This window comes from Phyllostomus hastatus, unplaced genomic scaffold (genome assembly GCF_019186645.2).
Source record: "Phyllostomus hastatus isolate PE091 unplaced genomic scaffold, TTU_PhHast_1.1 phas_contig_147, whole genome shotgun sequence".
NCBI lineage: Eukaryota > Metazoa > Chordata > Mammalia > Chiroptera > Phyllostomidae > Phyllostomus > Phyllostomus hastatus.
The window spans coordinates 7,409,339-7,433,728 of record NW_025333603.1 but is presented as its reverse complement, the minus strand read 5'-3'; the positions used below and the strand labels follow the sequence as shown (position 1 = coordinate 7,433,728).

The 24,390-nt window shown below is 36.1% G+C and overlaps 1 protein-coding gene across 1 annotated transcript in view; it reads right to left on the bottom strand.

Annotated features, from left to right (window-relative positions):
* Nucleotides 1-24,390, bottom strand: part of FAF1 (Fas associated factor 1) — a 412,428-nt gene that overhangs the window by 349,824 nt on the left and 38,214 nt on the right. Inside the window, exon 2 of the mRNA XM_045857312.1 lies at nt 7,867-7,935. Coding sequence (XP_045713268.1) covers nt 7,867-7,935 — 69 coding nt within the window. The remainder of the gene's footprint in view (nt 1-7,866; nt 7,936-24,390) is intronic.

Below are 24,390 nucleotides of genomic sequence, written 5' to 3'. Positions count from 1 at the left end.
CCCATTAGACTGTTGATTTCTCAAAAGAAAGTTTGCAGGCTAGAAGGGATTGGCAAGAAATATTCAAAGTGATGAAAAGCAAGAACCTATAACCAAGATTACTCTACCCAGCAAAGTATCATTTAGAATTGAAGGACAGATAAAGAACTTCAGACAAAACACTACAGGAGTACATCACCAACAAACCAGCATTATATGAAATGTGAAAGGTTCTTCTTTAAGAAGAAAAAGATAAAAAATATAAACAATAAAATGGCAACAAATACATATCTATCAATAACTGAATCTAAAAAACAAAATAAACAAGCAGAACAGAAACAGAATTATAGATACAGACATTTTTATGGTTGCCTGATGGGAGGGGTATTTGGGGGGATAGGTAAAAAAAGTGAAGGAATTAAAAAGTACAAATTGGTGGTTACAGAATAGCCATGGGGAAGTAAAGTAGAGCAGAGGGAATATTGTAGCCATGACCCATGGACATGGACAACAGTGTGGGGATGGCCTGAGAGAGTGGGGGTGCCTGGGGAGAGGGAAGCTAGGGGGAGAAAATTGGGATAACTGGCATAGCATAAATAATAAAATATAATTCAAATTAAAAAAAATTTTTAAACCATGAAGCTAAGGAAGACAGTCCGAATTCTACAACAGAGGCATTTGTAGAACTCCACTGTTCAGTTTCCTGTAATCAGAGTAAATGTAGACAAAGCATAGTTGATCTTAGAGCATCCTGGATCTGAAGAACTATAGAACTATGTTACCACTATTAACCATGTGTTAGGATTTTAAGCTTGACTATGAGTTTTTTAAGACATAAAGCAAGTATGTGTTTGAGAGAAACCTGTGCTCAAGACAGAGAAGTACTAGATGAGTACACCAAAAAATATCAACAAAATTACTAAAACATCAAATTAAACAAAATATAAGCCAAACAACAAAATCCAAAACTAGATTATTAAAAGAAAATTATATTGAGAACAGATCCTAAGCATTTTCCTCAAAAATATTTTGTAATGAAAAAAGAGAATGAAATATAAAACTTTTTATGTGAACATTTTAATTCCCATTTTACTTAAAATAGAACTGTAAAATTTTTAAGAACTTATATTACCATTAGGTAGCAAAAATTTTTTAATGTCAGTATGAACATAAAGAATTATGAAAACAGGAATTTAAACTGCCATATTTTTTTTTCTTTTCCAAGCACACACTGATTTATGTCAGCTGGTCCTTGAAACCAGCAGGAGGAACTGCAAGTCATCACATTTACAGGTGTGCTAAACCACTAGCTTTGCTGCAGTTATTTTGTTTAAACCACTTCCAGTAATAGAAATAAATTAGTTAAATAGCATAGCAATGCAACTTGTTGAAAATAAACCCATTTTTAAAAGTCAGACTAATTGTAGGTTAGCATGGTTTGTAAGTATGAAGATCAAACTGCATCTGATTAAACTGAACTATTTTAAAAACAAAACCATTTAAAAATGTTAAAATTTGTACTTTCTTTTAAATGTTCAAGTCATAAGTAGCATATAGTACTACTTCTTTCAGAATTAGCATAAAGCCTTTTAGCTCAGTTTCACAACAGTGAGCTGACTCTTTACAATTTAACTTAAATGGTTTAATGTGTTCTGAAACGGGTTAGATAAGTAGTACTCAAAATCAAAAAAGATATATATTAGTCACAAATTCCAAATTCCTTGAGTACATCATTTCCTACTAGATGATTAACATCCACATTTTTACTGTCTTAAAGCTTCTAAACTTTTATGTACCGTAGGTTTTCATGAAAGAAGAGATATTTAGTTCATATAATAAATCTAGAACTACATTATATCTCAAGGAAAAATAACACAACATAAGAAACAAAATCCAATGAAAAAGTAAGCAGAAAGTCAAGTTGCAGTCAGGGAAAAAAATGTGGACTTCAAACAGTTCAGATTAGAACTGTTTAGTAAACTGAGAATTTCATGTTTGTAAAAACGTAAGTTTTCCTTTGAAATACAGAAAACAATTCTCTTATACCCACTTACCTACATTTAAAGCAGCAAGTGTTTTATCACACAAAATTTTCTCCTGACAGGCAGAATTGATGAAAAATTTCAAATAGCTGAGGTTATATAATGAGCTTTTTTTATAGTAGAATGGCACACCCAGAAACAAACAGAAGGGGGAAAAAATCCTGTGAGATGCTTGGAAAAAAATTACAAAGGAAAGGAGTTGTTTCTGAAAAATATTTCTCCAAAGGCAACAATAGGTAGAGACATCTAAATTTTATTAATGAGATAAGTAAATCAGCCCAATCCTATTCCTTTGGTATCTGGGTTATCCTCCCTCGTTCCTCAAACCTTATGATTGCCGGATAAGGAATAGTGATAGCAGTGAGTCGGAAGTCTTAACAATAAAGACTTTTCAAATATCCAAATGACAAGAGAAAGAAAAACAGACTTAAAAATAAATGTACTAATAAAATCAATCAGTGAAATAAGCATTTATTAAGCAATTACCATATGCCAAGACTAAATTAACAAGAAAAACAATTTCTTTACTCTAGAATCTTACAGTATAGTTAACAACAAAGCATAAACATACTGAAGTACCACTATGTAACTGTACCTAGAGCTCTTTCACTTGACAACCTGAAATGAATCGTGAGTGATAGGAGGAAAAACATAGAAGTTCAGAGAACAGACTGATGGTTGCAAGAGGGGAGGGGGTTTGAGGGCTGGGTACAAAAGGTAAAGGGATTAAGAAGTACAAAGTGGTAGTTACAAAAGAGTCACAGCGATGTAAAGTACAGCATAGGAAATACAGTCAATAATATTGTAATAACTAGGTATGGTGCCAGGTGAATACTTGAAGTATCAGGGGAATCACTTTGTAAAGTATACAATTGTCTAATCACCGAAAATAATACAATATTGCTATATACCCAAAATAATACAATATTGTATGTAACTGCCACTGAAAAACAAAATTTAAAGAAAAACATAGAAGTTCATAGAATAACACACTGAATACAGAAAATCTAATAACCTGAAACTATGATTTTTAAAGCAATGGAAGATTTTATGGACTGACAGATCTGGGTTCAAAAATCACAGTTTTACCCCTTATCAGTGGTGTGGGAAGGGATAGTTTACTTAATGTCATTGGACCTCAGTTTCTTATATATAAAATAAAGATAATGCCTACCTTTCCACTTTCTGGTGCCAATGTAAAGATTAATGAAATAATGTAGGTAAACACTTGATATGATAAGAAGTACAAAGTAGAACCTCAATAAAAAGGAGAGACAGTAGTGGTAGGATGGTGGTCAAATTACAAATTAAGAAATTGAAAAATTCTGTAAAATAATGAGCTTATAGTCCCTTAAAAACAAGGGATACAAAGAAGGCTATATCAAAGGAGGACAAATTGATATGATGAGATATTTCTTCACAGTAACTTCTCTTTTGTCATAGCAAGGATCGTGCAAACATAGGCCAGTATCTAATGGCCACTGATGAAGGGCAGCACTCAATACTTGGCTGCTTTCTGAGGATGACAGAGACTCATTATGTCACTGGTTAAACTAGTTCATTCATAAAACTGCAGGTGTTCATAGCACTGTATAAAGTGGTAAAGCAGTGCACATTCGAGGAACTCTGTAGCCACATCCTGAGTAGGGTAGTAGAAGAAACTGTTCTAAGGAATTTTAGGCTAATCATTAAGATACATTTCTTCAAAAGTGAAAATTAGTGGAATGGAAATCTTTTAAAGCACCTAAATAAATCTTAAAATGAGATGGATAATGTGCATGATAATTTTCCTTGGGTTTAAGTCTTCAAAGGTGTTTATGACTTTATTATAAGCTTCTATTAGGACAACGTTACCCTTGAAGACTAGAAATTTCAGTAATAAACCAAATATAGGCTGATTTGTGTCATTTTTGCCTTAAGTTGGAACACGTAGTAAAAGAAAAATATAAGTCCTCTGAATAGAGTCTTTCTTCAACAAAATGGCTATGTCAGCAGAGGCAGCAAACCAGAGCAGTATTTGAGTACAAAGTTCAAAAATCATTTCCTAAGATCATAGAGTACTTAAAATGTAGTATGGTTAGGTTAATGTGTACTTTTACTTTATTTCTCTTAGCATTGGGTTACCAAGTATATGTCAGGTATCTTTCTCTGCATCTCCTAGAGTTTACTAAAAATTTTAATTAATTGAGGGAATTTCATATATACAGACACATATAAAAGACCATGTGTTTGCCCTGGAGGGGTGGCTAGTTAACTAAAGCATCAACCTACACCAAAATGTTGTGGGTTCGATCCCTGGTCAGGACATATAACTAGGCTGTGGGATCATTCCCTGTCAGGACTCATATGGGAGGCAACCGATTGATGTTTTTCTCACTCACTTTCTCTCTCCTCACTCCCAAGCCATTCCTCTCTCTCTAAAATCAAATATATATATAATCTCCATCCTTGGGTGATTGAAAAATAAAAAAACTGGAAAGGGGGAAAAAAAAACCCACGTCTTATCAATGTTTCAGCTCACTTCTCAATGTCTGGTACCACATATCGTTACATCTGTTTATGCCCCCAACGTATAATATCTAGAATAAATTACATTATAAGCACTTGGTACTGAAAGAATGAGTTTTCTAATCTTAAATTCAAAACAATTCCAGACTGTGGTGCATAACTCACATTCCTCTACACTTCTGTAGCAAAATGTACACAGAAACACTGAAGGAGAGATCTAACTAACATGTACAGAAAATTTTAAATACAGACAAGTCTTAGGTTAAAAATTCAAATTATATGAACTGTTCCATAAGGCCTGTAAAATACAAAGAAGTGATCATTATAATATAGAAATACAAAATATCAAAATATAATGCACAGGCAAAATATAGAAAATACAATATAAAAAATTCCATTATCCTAATAAAGTTTGAACTAGTAATATGATATTTAAAATATTTTTTATTGTTTAAAAGCACAATGTAATTATGGTATAAAAACAGGAGAAATGAGAAAATTTATAGAGAAAGATAATTACACAGCACAGCAAATCTTTACTATAGATAAAAGTGGATTACTTGGAGTGAAAAGCCAGCTAGGACATTATTTCAAAAGAAAACCAAAACTTTAAGGTTGTGAAAGATAGCCTGATGCTTTTGCTTGGGCTAGATACAATGTAAGATCGCATTTCTGCAAAAATATAGCACCAGTGTTTTTAACCCAAGTTCTATTACCATATTTTCCAAAATCAATTAACTCAGAAGTAGTTGGAGAGCACTTGTACCATTCAATTATTTAACACTTTATGGAAAAATTCTCCTTCTGCAATACTCTAATAATAGACAGATTGGAATGAGAAAACAACCAGAACCAAGAAACGTTTTAACTGTCAAAACTAATGAACATACACCAATAGGAAGCAGATAAAGAATTATCTGCTCCATTCCCATAAATAGTAATTCTCACATCAAAGATTTGTAGTTCATTACGCTCAGTCCAAAGCCTCCCTTTACTCTATCCCATAGCCCTCTCACCCATACCATGCAAGAGTGGAATAGTGGCATTTTTAACCTCTCCCAATAATTTACATCAGCCTCTCTGTAAAAATATCCTTACAAAAATACAATCTAAATAAACCAATTTCTGTTATTGCAAAAAAAGCTTCAAGACAAGAAACCTGGGGACATCATTCCAAATGGGTTGCTGTCCCTTCCCCCCACATCATGCTTTGTTAGAGTACAGCACAGTGGTAGAAGCATGGATTTGGAGGTAGGCTATACAAATATTTGTACATTTTGACAAGTGCCAGAATATTTTTTAAAAAATAAGGAAGCACTGATTTAATGAATAGGCAATCCCAAAATGTATATAGTTGATACAAATATGCAGGCATCCTGGAAAGCAATTTAACTATAAGTATCTAAAAACTTAAGTGTATGTATACAATTTGATCCAGATATTCAACTATGAATAAACTTATTCAATATCTTCTAGGAAAATAATAGGCTCAGCATGCAAGGATGCATGTGCACAAATGTTTTCTACATTAATGTATAAAACAACAAAATAATGCAAAATTCCTAAATGTCTAGTGATTGGTAAAATTAGTATGCTAAAACCAAACCATGAAATAACATACAAACATTAGACAAACATTTTTAAAAATGATGAACTGTCACATTTCCTTGGCTAGAAAAATATTCATGATACGTTGCTATGTGAAAAATGCAGATCACAAAACAGGAAAAACAGAACAATCTCATTAGTATAAAAAAATTTTAATCACATAATTAAGAGAAAATACCCTGGAATAATTGTTGAACAATTACTAACTGAGGGGATTAAGGGTGATTATTAATTTCTTCTTTGTTAATGCTCTATTCTCATTTCATTACAATGAGCGTTACTACTTTTACAAGCTGAAAATAAATGTTTTTTATATTTTGAGTAAAAGAGTAACAGCAGTAAATCTACACAAAGCACACAGATAACTGATAGTTGATTATGTAAGTCCATGTATGGACTTGAATATACCTACATATCTAATCTTAACTCTATTTAAGTATTTGCCTCAAATTTTGACTTTTGAAAATTAGCACTTCTAAATTGCAATTTAGACGTTTTTAGGATTTCAAAGGCAATGAGGGACATTTGTGTCATCCCAATAAAACCAATACTGCTCTAAGATTGTTGCACATTTTTTTAGTTAGCTTTGCAACTGTAAACAAATTACAATTTTGTGAATGTGTAGTGCATACTGGGCCTTGCCTTTTGAGTTCCTGCCACCTCCCCAAACCTGCCTCCCAAAACTAAACCACTTTTATAATAAACTGCCTGAAGTTCATAAGGAAAACCACAGCAGAACGCCACTTCTTTAACAGCTTCAGAAAGGAATAATTGTCAGTGAAGTCCCCAGGAAGTGAGGGGGGAACATCAAATAGAGTTATTCAGACAAGTCTGACTATTCTCTTCTTCCAAGTATCCCCACCACAATACTACAGGGAAGATAAACCTTAACACACACAGTAAGATAAGAGAAGTTTAAAAATTATTTAAATTACACATAAGAATTCATAATTTAGAAATTTAATACTGACCTAAATATGAACTTTATAATAAAAACATAATATGTAGATTTTATTCATTCAGATTAGAGTTAGAGAGCTAGAGAGTTTTAATATAATGAAACAACTATAAGAATATAGACAGTCTGCCCTGGCTGGTGTAGCTCAGCTGACTGAGCGTGGGCTGCAAACCAAAGGGTCGCTGTTCGATTCTCAGTCAGGGCACATGCCTGGGTTGCAGGCCAGGTCCCCAGTTGGCCAGATGCAAGAAGCAAACAATCAATGTTTCTCTCCTTCTCTTTCTCCCTCCCTTCCCCTCTTAAAAAAATAAAATTTAAAAAAATTCATAAAATTTGATTAGTGGTCAGACACACAAAAAAAGGTACTTGAATAAGTCAGAGAAAGGCAAGTATTGTATGATCTCACTTATATGTACAGTCTAAAAAGAAAACCAAAACTATAGAAACAGTAAATTGGTGGCAGGCAGAAGGCCAATGAGTAAAGGTACAAACTTCCACTTACAAGTTCTGGGGATATAATGCACAGTATGGTAACTATAGTTAACAATACTTTATTGTACTCATTTACCTGAAAGTCGTTAAGAGAATAAATCTTAAAAGTTCTCACCATACAAAAAAAGTAATTATGTGAGGTGATGGATGTGTTAACTAACCTTATTATAATCATTTCACAACACACCCATATATCATCACATGGTACACCTTAAACTTACATAATATTATGTCAATTATAGCTCAATGAAGCTGGGAAAAATCTTGAAAAGTACTTACCACTAAGTCCCAATTATTTTGTTCAAGCAGTGTAATAGCTTCATCAATATTTTCAATGCCAGTACATGCCTGGAAACAAAGAAATAAGAATTTTTACATAAAATTTTGGGAATAGGGAGGTTAATTAATCTTAAAAATGTACATAGCATAATGAATAATTTAAGTCTGAATAGGTGTATTAATAAAGCCAAGACACTGAAAACCTAGTACTTCTGAGCATTTCATATTGTTTGAAAATTGATGACTACTGGGTTGGCCAAAAAGACTGTTATGTTTTTCCCGTACAACCGCTCCAGTAGTGCTTATTTGTCTTTAACTGTCATATCAGTGTACACTTAAAAAAATTTATCAAAATTGATGAATTTTTGTGTAGCCATTTTAATATTGAAGATGGAAGAAAATGCATAACACTTTTGGCTTTATTATTTCAAGAAAGGTAAAAACTCAACTGACACACAAAAAACATTTGTGCAATGTGTGGAGAAGGTGCTGTGACTGATGGAATGTGTCAAAAGTGGTTTGTGCCCTGGCTGGTGTGGCTCAGTGGATTGAGTGCCAGACTGCAAAGCAAAGGGTTGCCAGTTCGATTCCCAGTCACGGCACATGCCTGAGTTGCAGGCCAGGTCCCCAGTAGGGGGCACATGAGAGGCAACCACACAATGATGTTTCTCTCCCTCTCTTTCTCCTTCCCTTCCCCTTTCTCTAAAATAAATAAATAAATAAATTCTTTAAAAAAAATTTTTTTTAAAGTGGTTTGCGAAGTTTCTTGGTACTACTGACATTTTGGCTAAATGACTCTTTGCTGTGGGGCTGTCTTATGCACTGGAAGATGTTTAGCAGCACTCCTGGCTTCAACCCACTAGAAGCCAACAGCGGGAGATAACCAATATATTCAAAATATCAAAATTTTAATTTATTTTATGGAAATAACCATAATGTCTTTTATTTTATGGAAAAAGTCCTTTATTTTATGGAACAAAGCCATTCAGACGTTTTAGCCAACCCAATACAAAGTAAATTACATTACCATGAAATGAAAGGCAATAAAATAAAGCTGAAAAAGAAAGTATGTTTAAATGTTGAGTTTAAGAGCCCAGATAATCTCTAGATCTCTCACTACCCAGAACAATTTTTAGTAAAAAGTTTCTGATGAACAGCCATATGTTAAATAAATGAATATACCTACCTTGCACTTTATACAAAATAATAATCCATCCATTGTTCCTTATACAAAAATTAACTCAAAATAAATAACAGACTAAAATAAAACCTAAAACTTCTAGATCTGTGCTAATATGGTAGACAATAGACACAAGTGGCTACTGAGTCCCTGAAATGTGTCTCAACTGCATTAACATGTGCTGTATTAAATATATACCAAACAGAACTTAGTACAAAAATAAAAATGTAAAGTATCTCATTAATAATATTTCTACTCAATACATGTTGAAACAACATTCTGAATATATTGGCTTAAATAAAACTATTTAAATTAACTACATTTAAAAAAAAAATGTGGATACTTAAACTTTTAAATTACCAGTACATGTATGACTTCCATTCTATTTATAATGTTGTTCTAGAAAAAAAGATAGGAAAAAGTCTTTGTGATTTGTAGATACAACAGCAAAAGTACAATCCAAAAAACTGATAAAATGGACATGACTGAAATTAAGAATTGCTCTTCAAAAGACACTGTTAAGAGGGTAAAAGCCACAAAGTATGAGAAAACACCTGCAAACCATGTCTAACAGAGAACAAGTAACCAGAATATAAGAAAAATTCTCAAAACTCAATTTAAATAAATTATAAATAGTGAAAGATTTTAACAGAAACTGTCCAGCCCACGTGGCTCAGTGGGTTGAGCACCATTCTACAAACCAAAAGGTCACTGGTTTGATTCTTGGTCAGGGCACATGACTGGCTTGCAGGCCAGGTCCTGGGTTGAGGGTGTGCAAGAGGCAAACCATCAGTGTTTCTCTCCCACATTGATGTTTCTCTCCCTTTCTTTCTCCCTCCCTTGGCCTCTCTCTAAAAATAAATAAAATCTTAAAAAAAAAAAAAAAAGATTGACAGAAACTTCACCAAGGATGTACAGATGAGAATAAGCACATTAAAAAAATGTTCATTATCCTTAGTCATTAGGGAAGTGCAAAAACAATCACAGAAAGATGCCACTTCCATACATTAGAATGACTAAAATCCAAAATACTGACAATATCAAATGATGGTAAGGATGCAGAAGAATTGGAACTCGCATACATTGCTGGTGAGGATGCAAAATGATGTAGTTAGCCATTGTGGAAAACAGGCTACATCAGTTTCTTAGAAACAGTGTCTTAGAAAGCTAGGACACAGAAATCCTGCTCCTAGGTACTTATCCAAAGGAAATGAAAACTCATATTAATATGAAAAGTTTACATGAATATTTATAATAGCGTTGTTTATAATCACAGAAAACATAAGACATTCCAGAGTTCCTTCAACTGTACAGTCATATAATAGAAAACTACTCAGCAATAATAATGAACAAATTATTGATAATACAAAACAACATGAATAAATCTCAAATGCATTAAGTGAAAGCCACACTCAAAGGCTACATACTGTATGATTCCATTTATATGACATTCTAGAAATGGTAATATTATAACAAAAAGCATATTAATGATTACCAGGGGATCAGAGTGAGAACAGGGGTTGATTACAAGAACCAAGAAGAAATTTTGAGGTGTAAGGTAATAGTTTGAATCCTGAACACCACAAAAAAAAAGAAAAAAAAAGTCCAACAAGACATTAAAACAACTCCATTTTAAGCTAAATGGGATAGTGGGGTAGAGATAATCCAAAGGCTTCAAAATACCAATAAAAACTGGTAAGAACAGTTAGGACAGGGCACAAGTTGCACAGAACAAAGTGGAGATAAAAACTACAGAGAAAGCACAACAAAAATTCAAAGCAAGTATCAGAAAGCATAAGCAAAAATATACTTCCTCAATGACATCAAAATTTCCTTCAAAAAGGGGGTGTTGGTGAAGGAAGTATTACCAAGAGCCCTACCTTCTATAGAAAATACAAAAAAAATTAAGCAAAAATCATCAGAATCAAATTTGTCAGATCTCTGAAAAATAGTTTGTTTATATCAACCAAGAAATACTGAAACAAGAAAAGGTAAGTTAAAAACTGTGTGAAAGCTTTACCTCATTTCCATTTTCCCTTCCCACTCTTGGCTCAGGGGCAACAGCTGGTCACTGATCCCTGGTTCTAAGGCAGCAGAGGCTTTGTTTTCAAAAAACTTGGGTTAGTCCGTTGTGACCTATGTAGGGCTACCTAAAGGACTAACTCCAGGAACTCTCCTTTCTTTCATCAACTTAGACTTTTGGCGGAGTAAAGAAGCAGCTATACAGAGGGCATTCTTCAAAAACATTTTAAGGCAAATGAAAACCCACTATAATTTGGTAAAATATTACAGTTGAAGCAAACAATACATGACAAAAGTCTGAAAGAAAAGCTGGGAGGAGTGTTTCTTTGGGAAATTAGGGCATTGAAAAACACTTTGGAAACTTAGAAAGCCATGCACATGTCCAAGCCAGAATACCTACTCAGAGAAGACTTGATAAAACTACCGGTTCATTTCTAGGCTCTGCACAAGCAAGAGCTGAAGGCTAAGATAGTGTTATAAACAGCCTACCTAAGCATTAGAGTGCCTTAACATACAGCCAGTCTGCAAAAACTGGAAAAATTTTTGTCTTCATTTTCTTCTCATTTCTATTTTTGTTACTCCAGATATTCAAAGAAATTTCTTTCATAATACTAGCAGATCACAGCTAAATAAAAAGAGATCTCAGAAACTGTCATCTGCTAAATGTTTGTGTACTCTCTCCAAAATTTAAATTTTGGAGCTCTAGGCCTCAGTATTATGGTACCGGGAGGTGGGGCCATTGGGAGGTAACTGGGTTTAGATGAGGTTGTGACCGTGGGGCCCTCAAAATGGATTAGTACCCCTTATAAGAGACACCACGGAGATTGTGCATGCCAGCATGAGCACTCTCTCACCCTCTCTTCCCCTGTCCAGCCCCCATGTGAGAACAAAGCAAGAGAGTGGCCATCAGCAAGTCACGAAGAGAATTCTCACCAGAAACCAAACATACTGGCACCCTGACCTCAGACTTCCAGCCTTGAGAACTGTGAGAAAATTAAGTTCTATTCTTTGATATTTTGTTATGGTAACCCAGGCAGACTAAGACACAGACCACTCATTACCAAAAAATTACAAAAACTGTTTAGGAAAGTTATTAAACAGATAATTACAACTCACATAAAGCAACAAAACTAACCATAAAGAAGAGGAAGAGTCTTATCTCCAGAGTTATGATGTTAATACTTGAAATGGCCACTTCTCCAAAAAAAATCTGTGAAGCATGGTAAGAAAGAAGAAAATATGGCCTATTCAAAGGAAAAATTCACAGACACTGTGAAAAAAAACAAACACCAGACTTACTAGACAAAGACTTTTAATCACTATCTTAAATATGCTCAGAGAGCTCAAAGAAACCATGAACAACAAAGAGCTAATAAAAGCAGGAAGACAATGCATCAATAAATAAAAATCTGAATAAAGAGAAATGGAACCAGAAATTCTGGAACTAAAAAATACAATAAAATGAAATGAAAAATTAACCACAGCATTTCAATAGCAACAACAGACAGGCAGGAAAAAATCAAAGAATTTAACAAAATAAAAAATTGTAACTTTCAAAAAAGACAATACAGGAAGGAAGTTTTCAGAAACTTATTATATACAAATTCTACCAGATGGTGAAAAACCACTAGATCCTGGTTACTTTATTCAACCTCTAAAGATTCTGTGTTTTGTCTGTATTGTAAACTCTTTTGGGAAAGGAAGAAAGATCAACTGAAGAATGAAAATGGCTGCAAAGATTGACATTTATCACACATTCTTAGCAAACGCAAAGACAGTGAAATGCACATCAAGAATAGTGTTGTTTTCAAATTAAAATCTGATTTGAAAAAAACAAAACAAAATTGTTGAAGCCGAGGAACACAGAGTACTTGAGAATGAAAACAGTGAGGGTATGCTGTTGCTGTACACATGATATACCTGATAGGATCTTATGTTTACTCAGGGAAAATCTGTATCTAACAGTCAAAATCATTATGTTGTGAGACTGCTACACAGAGTAACTCAACAATAAGCATATTAACAATAAGCATAATAGCAAATAAATAGTAAAGAATGTTCCTTTTCCAAATTCTAAAGCTAGCTGTATTCAATAGTGATTAATGTAGGTTTCAATAGAGGCAATTCCTCATTTTTTCAGTCTGTCAAGTCACACCTTTTTAAAATGGCATTTGATAGATTTGTTCAATTTTCTGTTCTGATTACCCTGAAAGAGGAAGAAAAAGGCTTAAATTTATCAATTCCTTTCTGAACTAGATACTTACGTAAACAAGTGTTCTCATCATTATTATTAAACTAAAAACATTCAGAACAGTTAAAAATGGGATATGAAACTGCAGCTTTTTGCTACTAAACTAAATACTCATGATTTATTTATTTTGGGCAAAACATCACACCATTTGTTGCAACAAATAAATGTTTCAGGTGGTTAATTTGCATTTTATTGGTTTAGTTTTAATTTGTAAATGTTTTAGCTTTTATTGTTATGTGAGAACTATAAGCATAAAGTTTAAACCTACTTTTATGTTAGTATAAATACAAGAAATAAGAAATTAAAATATATTAAGTTAAAAAAAGTCAACAAAAATCATCCAGTCTGAAAAACAAAGAAAAATAAACAGTTTAAGAAATATACCAACACACCCAAAACAAGGAGAAGGAATGGACAGAGAGAATATTTGAAGAAATAAGTGAAAACTACCCAAGTTTGATAAAAGAAACTGCATATTCAAGAAGATTCAAAAGGTTTCAAGAAGAATAAATACAAATATCCATACCAAAACACATTATAATCAACCTACCATGAAAGGAGCAAGAGAAAAGTATTTCATGTATACAGGATCCTCAATAAGATTAATACCTAATTTCTCATCAGAAATTATAAAGGTCAGAAGGCAACTGGATTACATACTCAGAGTGCTAAAAGAAAAAATACCTGGAAACAAAAAAAAAAAAACCTGTCCTTCAAAACTGAAAGAAAAATTAAGATATTACAAGATAAACAAAAGCTGAAGTAGGCTGTCACTATGAGGCCTAAGTTACAAGAAATGATAAAGGGAGTACATCTGAGGAAATGAAAGGACAACAGACAGTAAGTAACTGGAAGCCATACAAAGAAATTAAGAACAACGATAAAGATAAATACAAAAGTCATTATTACTGTACTTTGGATTTGTAACTCCACTTGTCTTCTATATTATTTAACAGACAAATGAATTAACACAATAATTATACATTGATGTTAATTTTTCCCATAATATGTAAAGACGCAAGTTGTGACAACATAAAGGGTTAGAGATGGAGCTGTATAGAAGAGTTTTTGTGTACTACTGAAGCTAAACTGATATTAACTGAAAAAATAAATTGTTATAAAATGAACTTATTTGTAGTCCCTAGAATAAGCACTAATAACTAAAACAATACAGAAAAGAAAATGAGAAAGGAATCAAAATACAGAAACAAAAAGTCATTCAAACACAGAAGAGCAATAATGGGAGAAATTGGGGGAGGGGAATATGATACATATAAAACAAATAGTAAGATGGCAGAACTAAATGCTTCCTTATCAGTAATTATAAGTGTAAATGGATTAAACTCTCCAAATAAAAAACAAATTTCAATGAATTTTAAAAGAATAAAATCATACAAGATTGTTTTAAACACTGTACTGCTGTTCTATTATAGTTGTCCCAGTTGTCCCAATTGTCCCCATTTGCCCTCCTCCACCCAGTCCATTGCCGGCTCCCACAGTCAGTCCCCACACTGTTGTCCATCTCTATGGAACATTTACACATGTTCTTTAAACAGTTCCTTTCCCTTCTTTCTACTATTATACCCCTCACCCTTCTCCTCTGGCTGCTGTCAGACTGTTCCATGTTTCCATGCCTCTAGTTCTATTGTCCTCATCTGTTTTTGTTCATTAGGTTCCTCTTATAAGTGAGATCATGTGGTATATGTCTTTCATTGAATAGCTTATTTCACTTAGCATAATGCTCTCCAGTTCTACCCATGCTGTTGCAAAAAGTAGATCCTCTTCCTTTCTGCTGTGTAGTATTCCATTGTGTAAATGTACCACAGTTTTTTGATCCACTCATTCACTGATGGGCACTTAGGTTGCTTCCAGCACTTGGGTATTGTAAACTGTGCTGCTATGAACATAAGGGCGCATAGGGTCTTTTGAATTAGTGTTTTAGAATTCTTAGAGTATATTACCAGCAGTGGAATCACTGGGTCAAAAGGCAGTTCTATTTTTAATTTTTTTAGGAAATTCCATACAGTTTCCACGGTGGCTGCACCAGTAGCATTCCCACCAACAGTGTGCTAGGGTTCCCTTTTCTCCACATCCTTGCCAGGACTTGTTGTTTGTTGATGATGGCCATTCTGACCAGTGCGAAGTGGTATATTATTGTGGTTTTAATTTGCATATGTGATGTTGAGCATTCTTTCATATGTCTATGTGCCCTCTGTATGTCCCCCTTGGAGAAGTGTCTGTTCAGGTCCTTTGCCCACTTTTTAATTGGACTGTTTGTCTTCCTGGTGTTGACTTGTATGAGTTCTTTACATATTTTAGAGATCAAACCCTTCTCTGAGGTACCATTGACAAATATGTTTTCACATACAGTTGGGATCCCTTTTCATTTTTCTGATGTTTTCTTTAGCTTTGCAGAAGCTTTTCACTTTGATGTTGTCTCACTTATTTTTTCATTTATCTTCCTTGCCCTAGGAGATACATGGGCAAAAATATTGCTGTTTTCCTCTAGGACTTTTATGGTATCACAAATTATATTTAAGTCTTTTCCATCTTGAGTTTCTTCTGTTGTATGGTGTAAATTGGTGTCCTAATTTCATTTGTTTGCATATACCTGTCCAGATCTCCCAAAACCACCATTTTATTGAAGAGGCGATTTTTACTCATTTCATGCTCCTGCCCCCTTTCACAAATTTAATTGACCATGGAGACACAGGTTTATTTCTGGGCTCTCTATTCTGTTCCATTCATCTGTGTCTATTCTTGTGCCACTACCAGACTGTTTTGATTAGTAGCTTTGTAGTATAGCTTGATATCAGCTATTATGATCCTTCCTACTTTGTTCTTCTTTCTCAAGACAGCTGTGGCTATTCAGGGTCATTTTTGGTTCCATATAAATTTTTGAAATATTTGTTCTAGAACTGTGAAATATGCCATTGGTATTTTAATAGGGAATGCATGAATCTAAAGATTGTTTTGGGTTGTATGGACATCTTAATGATGTTAATTCTTCTAATCCATGAATACAGTGTATGCTTCCATTTACTTCTACCTTCCTCAATTTCTTTCTTCAGTGTTCTGTAGTTCTCCAAGTACAGGTTTTTATCTCCTTGGTTAAGCTTATTCCTAAGTACATTATTTTTTTGTTGTTGTTGCTATAGTTAATGGGATTGTTTTTCCTAGTTCCCATTTATGATATTTCATTGTTTGTGTACAAAAATGTCTTTGACTTCTGAGTATTGACTTTGTATCCTGCTATTTTGCCAAATTCATTTATTAGGTCAAGAAGTTTTTTTGTTGGAGGCTGTATGGTTTTCTATGTACACTATCATGTCATCTGCAAACAATGACAGATTTACTTCCTCCTTTCCAATGTCCAAGTCTCTGTGTCATTAAATTCTGCTCTGATCTTGATTATTTCCTTCCTCCTAATCGTTCTGGGCTTTGTTGTTGTTCCTCTAGTTCTTGTAGCTGAAGAACTAGGTTGTTTATTTGAGATTTTTGTATCTTTTTTAGGTAGGCCTCTATTGCTATGACTTTCCTCACATGACTGCCTTCACTGTGTCCCACAGGTTTTGGACTGTTGTGTGTTCATTTTCATTTCTTTCTATAAACTTTTTTATTTCTCCCTTGATCTCATTGTCAGCCCATTCATTATTTAATAGCATGTAAATCAGTCTGCATGTATTTCAATGTTTTTGAGATTTTTTCATCGAGATTGGTTTCTAGTTTCAAGACACTATAATCCGAGAAGATGCTTGATATTTCAATTTTCTTGAATTTACTGAGGCCTGTTTTGTGTTCTACCATGTTGCCTTTCCTTGAAAATGTTCCATATGCATTTGAATACACTGTGTATTTTGCTTCTTTGGAGTGAAAGGTTCTGTGTATCAATTAAGTCCATTTGATCTACAGTGCTGCTAATACTACAATATCCTCCTTGATTCTTTGCTTGGAGATCTATCTATTGTTGTCACTGTGGAGTTCAATTCCCCTACAATGATTATGTTGCTGTCGATATCTTTCTTGAAGTCCTCCAAGAATTTCCTTATATGTTAAGGTGCTTCTATGTTGAGTGCATATATGTTTACAAGGGTTGTATCTTCTTGATGGATTACTCCCATAAGTATTATGTAGTGTCCTTCTTTGTCTATTTTCATGGTCTTTTCTTTTAATATACTTTATTGATTATGCTATTACAATTGTCCCATTTCCCCCCTTTCTTTCCCCCTGCCCTGCACACCCCCTCCCACCTGCATCCCCCCTTTAGTTCATATCCATGGGTTGTACATATAAGTTCTTTGATCTCTACATTTCCTATACTATTCTTAACCTATCCCTGTCTATTTTCTACCTACCATTTATGCTACTTATTCTCTGTACCTTTTTACCCTCTCTCCCCCCTTCCACTCTCCCACTGATAACCATCCATGTGATCTCCATTTCTGTGATTCTGTCCGTTTTAGTCGTTTGCTTAGTTTGTTTGGTTTTTTTAGTTCAGTTGTTAATAGCTGTGAGTTTGTTGTCATTTTAGTGTTCATATTTTTTATCTTCTTTTTCTTAGATAAGTCCCTTTAATATTTCATATAAGGGCTGGGTGATGATGAACTCCTTTAACTTGACCTTATCTGGGAAGCACTTTATCTGCCCTTCTATTATAAATAACAGCTTTGCTGGATAGAGTCATCTTGGATGTAGGTTCTTGCCTTTCATGACTTGGAATATTTCTTTCCAGCCCCTTCTTGCCTGTAAGGTCTCTTTTGAGAAATCAGCTGACAGTCTTATGGAAACTCCTTTGTAGGTAACTGTGTCCTTTTCTCTTGGTACTTTTAAGATTCTCTCCTTATCTTTAATCTTGGCTAATGTAATTATAATATGCCTTGGTGAGTTCCTCCTTGAATCTAACTTCTTTGAGACTCTCTGAACTTCCTGGACTTCCTGAAAGTCTATTTTCTTTGCCAGATTGGGGAAGTTCTCCTTCATTATTCGTTCAAGTTTTCAATTTCTTGGCCTGACTCTTCTCCTGCTGGGACCCCTATGATTCGGATATTAGAACATTTAAAGATGTCCTGGAGGTTCCTAAGCCTCTCCTCATTTTTTTGAATTCTTGTTTCTTCATTCTGTTCTTTCTGAAAGAAACATTCAACTGAAAGAAACATTCAGTTGAATGTTTCTTTCTGTCTTCTGCTCCAAACCATTGATTTGAGTCCTGGTTTCCTTCCCATCACTGTTGGTTCCCTGTAGATTTTTCTTTATTTCACATAATGTGACCTTCATTGCTATCTGGGTCTTTTTTACACTGTTGAAGTACCCAGTGAGTTCCTGGAGCATCCTGATAACTAGTACTTTGAACTGTGCATCTGATAGGTTGGCTATCTCTTCATTGCTTAGTTGTATTTTTTCTGGAGCTTTGAACTGTTCTCTCATTTGGGCCATTTTTTTGTTTCTTTGTTTGTTTGGGCACGCCTGTCATTTAGTAAAGAGCAGATCCTTAGGTATTGACCAGGGTGAGGCAACCCACATAGCTGTATTGTAACACTGTATGTGGGGGAGCAGTCCAAGAGGAAACAATGCCACTTGCTCTGCTCTCTGCCAGTTTCCAGTCCTTCCTTGGCTACCCACAATCAAGTTGGGCCTTTCTGGTGCTGATTACTGGGTGGATGGGTTTGTATACATTCTAGGACCCTGTGGGTCTCTCTGATGAACTCTCCTGTGAGGCTGGGAGTTTCTCCCACTGCCGCCTTAACCCCCACAGGTGTTTTCAGTCAGAAGCTTTGAGGCTTTCTTTCCCAGCACTGGAACCCTGGGTTGTGAGGTCTGTCTCACTCCCTAGTTGTTCCTCCCAGTTTATCTGCATGCGAATGTGGGACTGCCCAGCCTGCAAGCCACAGCCTCACCCAGTCCACCAGCCACCACCTTGCCTGCCCTGGTCCTCCAGCCGCTGCCTTGCTGCCAGTCCTCTCCACCCTGGCTGCCTGTCTCTGCCTCAGTCTGGATGAATGTTTCTTTTTTAACTCCTTGGTTGTTGGACTTCTTGGACTTCCACACAGTTCAATTTTCTTTTAGTTCTGGTTGTTTTTTTGTTTTTAAATTTGTTGTTGTCCTTGTTTTGGTTGTGGGAGGAGGTACAGTGTGTCTACACCTCCATCTTGGCTGGAAGTCCCATCTTTTCTTTTCTTTTGAAGTGTATTTTGTATGATATAAGTATTGCTACCCCAGCTTTTTTTTTTTCAGATCCATTTGCTTGGAATATTTTTTTCCAACTCTTCACTTCCAGCCTGTGTAGATCTTTTGTTCTGAGGTGGGTATCTCTTGTTGTTTTTTTTTTGTTTTGGGGGGTTTTTTTAAAGATTTTTATTTTTTTATTATTTATTTTTAGAGGGAAGAGAGGGAGATAGAGAGAGAGAGAAACGTCAATGTGCAGTTGCTGGAGGTCATGACCTGCAGCCCAGGCATGTACCCTGACTGGGAATCGAACCTGCAACACTTTGGTTTGCAGCCTACGCTCAATCCACTGAGCTACGCCAGCCAGGGCTTGAGGTGGGTATCTCTTATACACAGCATATATGTGGGTCACGTTTGCTTATCCATTTAGCTACCCTATGTCTTTTGATTGGAGCATTTAATCCACTTACATTTAAGATTATTATTGATAGGTACTTATTCATTGCCCATTTTTATCCTTTCTACCTGTGTTCCCCTCCCCCTCTCCGTCTCTCTCCCTCCCTCTCCCTCTCTTTCTTCATCTTCTTAAAGCAGTTCCTTTGGCATCTCTTGCATTGCTGGTTTGGTGGAGATGAATTCTTTCAGCCTTTTTGTCTGGGAAACTTAATACTTTACCTTCCATTTTAAATGAGAGCCTTGCTGGGTAGGGTAGTCTTGGTTTAGGCCTTTGCTTTTCTCTACTTGGAATATTTATATAGTCTTGCTTTCCCCTTCTGGTTTGTAGTGTTTCTGTTGCTAAATTAGCTGATAGCCTTATCAGAGCATCCTTGTATGTTACCAGTTGTTTCTCCCTTACTGCTTTTAAGATTCTCTCTTTGTCTTTAAATTTTGCCATCTTAATTATGATATGCCTTACAGTGAGCCTCTTTGGGGTCATCTTGCTTGACTGAGACACTCTGTGCTTCCTAGATTTGTGTGACTTTTTCTCTCATCAAATTGGGGACATTTTCTGTCATTACTTTTTCAAACAGGTTTTCAATCCCTTGCTTTTCTTCTTCCCCTTCTGGCAACCCTTTGATACAAACATTATTACATTTCATGTTGTCCTAAAACTCCCTTAAGCTCTCTTCATTCTTTTTGAGTCTTATTTCATTTTGTTGCTCTGTCTCGGAGGCTTTTTCTACCTTGTCCTCTAGCTTGCTGATTCAATTCTCTGCTTCCACTAGCCTGCTTTTAATTCCTTCTAATGTATTATTCATTTCAGATGCTGTATTCTTCATTTCCTCCTGGCTCTTACTGATAGTTACTATGTCCTTTTTCATGCTGAAGTAGTTCCCAGTAAGTTCCTTTTTTTAGCTTCCATGGAGTTCCTTCTACTTCTCACCAAGCTCCTTATAAGCATTATTTTGAACTCAGTGTCTGACAGTTTGCTTGCTTCAATTTCATTTAGCACTCTTTCTGAGGATTCCTCCTTTCTTTTGATTGTGAGTTGTCTCTTTGTTTCTCCATTTTAGGTGACTCTTCTTGTTTGTTTCTGAGTGTTAGATTGATCTGCTTTGACTCCCTGTCTTCATGGTGTGATGTTCTGTGGTAGAAGACCTGTGGAACTCAGTGGTGCAGTCTCCTTGATCACCTGAGCTTAATGCTCTTGGGCTGTCCTTTACGCCATTTATGTGGGCTCTCTAGTTGTAGTTGGGTTTTGGTTGTTGTTGGGTCATTCTTTTGGAGGTCCTTCCCTCTGACTGGCTGACTGAGAGTCATTATCGTCCACCCTATTTTGTATGTTGTTGTTCAGGTGCTGCCAGAACAAAACCAAACAACCCAAAAAACAAACCCACACCCACAAAAATAACCCCCCACTCACAACCACACTATCAACAGCAAATGAGCAAACAGTAAAGAAACTGTGGCTATTATAAGAAAGGAAATATGAATATGAGATGACTGAAAGTAAATGATTTTGAGAGGGTCAAGGGAGAAATATTAAGAGTAGGGAATAGAAACAAAGTGAAAAAAGAAAATAAAATTTCCAGCATAAATAAAAAAAGGGAGGGAAGAAGGCAGAATGCAGTAAGAAATGGGAAAAGTACAGTACCAGGTTTAAACAAAGATTTTTAAAAATATAGTGAAAAAAAAAAACAGGAAACAAATTGGAGAAAAAACTGCACCACAGCAATATCAACAACAAATGAGCAAAGCTTAATACAGGTGGAATGGGAATAAGAAGGAAAAAGGAATGATAACCTTGTGAGATGTCTAGAGGAAAGAAAAGTGATTTTGAGAGGATAAAGGGAGAAGGAATACTAAGAGTAAGGAATGAAAACCAGGCTAAGACAGGGTGAAATTAAAACTGAAAACAAAAAAGAAAGGGCAGGAGGAAGGAAAAATGGAGTAGGAGAGGGTAACTTTAAAATTTGAGATTTGAAATACAAAAATAGTAAGATCTAGAAATAAAATTGAAGAAATGCAACAACCACCATATCAACAACCAACAAGCAAAGACTGATAAAGGTGGAGAGAGAATAAGAGTATTTTAAAAATGGGAAAAAGAATGTGAGATGACTAATGACAAGAAAAATGGTTTTGAGAGGCTGAACAAGGGAGAAATAGTAATAATGTGGAATAGAAACAAGTCAAAGCGAGAGGAAAAATAAAATTTAAAACAAAAATAAGAAGGTAAATGGAGTAAGAGAAGGAGGAACAAAACATGAGATCTGAAATAAACTAAAATATAAAAACTAGTGAAATAATGGGTATAACCTTGAAGAAAAACAAATGAATGCTAAAAAAGCTATACAGGAAAGAAAATCATGTAAATCATGAAGAAGACCACGGTAGAATTCATCTCAGTAGAACACAATGTTTACCACTGTCTTATCTTTCTGGATCCACCCCTGGTAATGTCAATATGGTATCCTAGTCTGGCCCTAGGCATCCTGTTCAAGACTACAAGTGATCCTCCCTGGCTCGTGTGGCTCAATGTATTTAGCGCCAGCCTACAAACACTTTGGTTCGATTCCCAGTCAGGGCACATGCCTGGGTTGCTGTCCAGGGCCCCAGTAGGGGGCACGCAAGAGGCAGCCACACATTGGTGTTTCTCTCCCTCTCTTTCTCCCTCCTTTCCCTTCTGTCTAAAAACAAACAAACAAACAAATAAATAAATAAAGACTACAAGTGATCCACAGTCTGTGGCTGTCTCCTTCAGATTAGTCTGGTCCCCACTGTTCTGCCCTACCAGCTTTCCATCAGCCCAAGGCCCAGGAGTGGTTCATTTAATGATCCAAGAAGCCTGTCAGTACCTTCTCCACCCACCTTTAGAAGAGGACTGTGGTGGATCAGGAGGGTGGAAACCCTGTGTCACTTCCAGGGAGCACTGTTTCGTGTTCTGGAAAGATGGTAGGAGTGTTTCCCCACTCCCTCGCCACATGTCTTGGTCTGTTCCAGATTCTTTCCAATAATGTATGATTTTTGGTGAAGCAGCTGTCCATTTCATGTAAGGAGCCAATCTGTGTAAAAGCAGCAGCTCTTTCCAGCTTGGAGCAGACAGCAGCTTTGTCTATTCGCCAAGGCTTGGCAGGGCCCTGAACATCCCTTGTTTCCCCTGTCTCTAATCTCTCTGCTCTGCTGGTTTCAGCAGATCAGGGCCCAAGGAACAATGTAACTCATAGTGTCTGATATAGGGCCCCTTCAGAGCTTTTTCTTCTTTCCCCTGTAGAAAGGAATCCAGCTAGGGGCTCCTGAGCCTGGCCTCACTGATTTGCAGAGCCTGTAATACCACAAGTGGGCACTGGGCTAGTCTGTCTGTGAGGGGATCTGCATGGATGCAGCAAACCTCAAGCATTCACAGCTCATGGCCATTCAGTTCCTAGCCGGCCTCTCTCTCTCACTGGAGACTGGGCCTGAACTTTCTACTCTGCACAGTCCGCTGCTCACCAACCATGCTAGGTTGGGTTCCATGGTCCCTTCAGTGAGACTGTATCCCTCTGAGTTCTTTGTCTGCAAAACCAATGTGTGCATATGCGCATGCGAGCACCAGGTCCCTGCCAAGTCTGGAGTTTCGCCTCAACTCCTTTTAAAAAAGCGTCTGTGTAGCCCCCATGCTGCAGCACCAAGGCCTGAGGGCATTCTCCACATGCTCCTCCTCCCCTAAAATCACTAAGTTTCTCTCGTCAGGGCTAGCCATAGCCTGTCAGAGCCTCTGACAGTTTTAGATAAAGTTTCTCCCTGGATGTCTCCCAGATGGTACTGGGAAAAGTCCCACAGCGACACTATAACACAGGGTGGTGGCAGGGTGCTCTACCCCTTCCTCCAATGATTCTCAGCCTCAGGTGAGCCTGGTCCCACTGGGCTGCATCCAGCACCTCCCCAGCCATCTCTCTCCACCACTAAGGCTCACAGGGCCTGAGCTGATCCATAGCCACCCTGAATCTGTGCAGCCAGAAGCGCCAGGTTGGGCAGCCGATGCAGCAGTTGTTCTGTTAGTAGAGCCCAGGTCACCTGCTCCCTTGTGCCCTGCATGCAGGCAGACTCTTCTTGCCCATTGATGCACACTCCCAGCACTCTCATCCACATATGGTCTTAGTCACACATGCTCTCACTCACTCTCCACTGGATTTTCGAATTGGTTGCTCTGTGGTTCAGCTGAAAGACCAGCTGGGTTAGGGAGCAAGTTGACAGGAGCTTCCACCTACTCTGCAGCCATCTTGGATCCCCACAAGATAATTTCTTATGACCAAAAAGGAATGAACAGCTCTATAGATCTTCATGTAAAAAGAAGAAAGATTTCAAATCAATAATCTAACTTGATTTTTTTTAACTTTACATCTTAAGGAACAGAAAAAAAAATAAGCTAAACCTAAAGCCAGCAAAAGAAAAAAAATGTAAAGATTAGAAACTACTAAAATAAAGA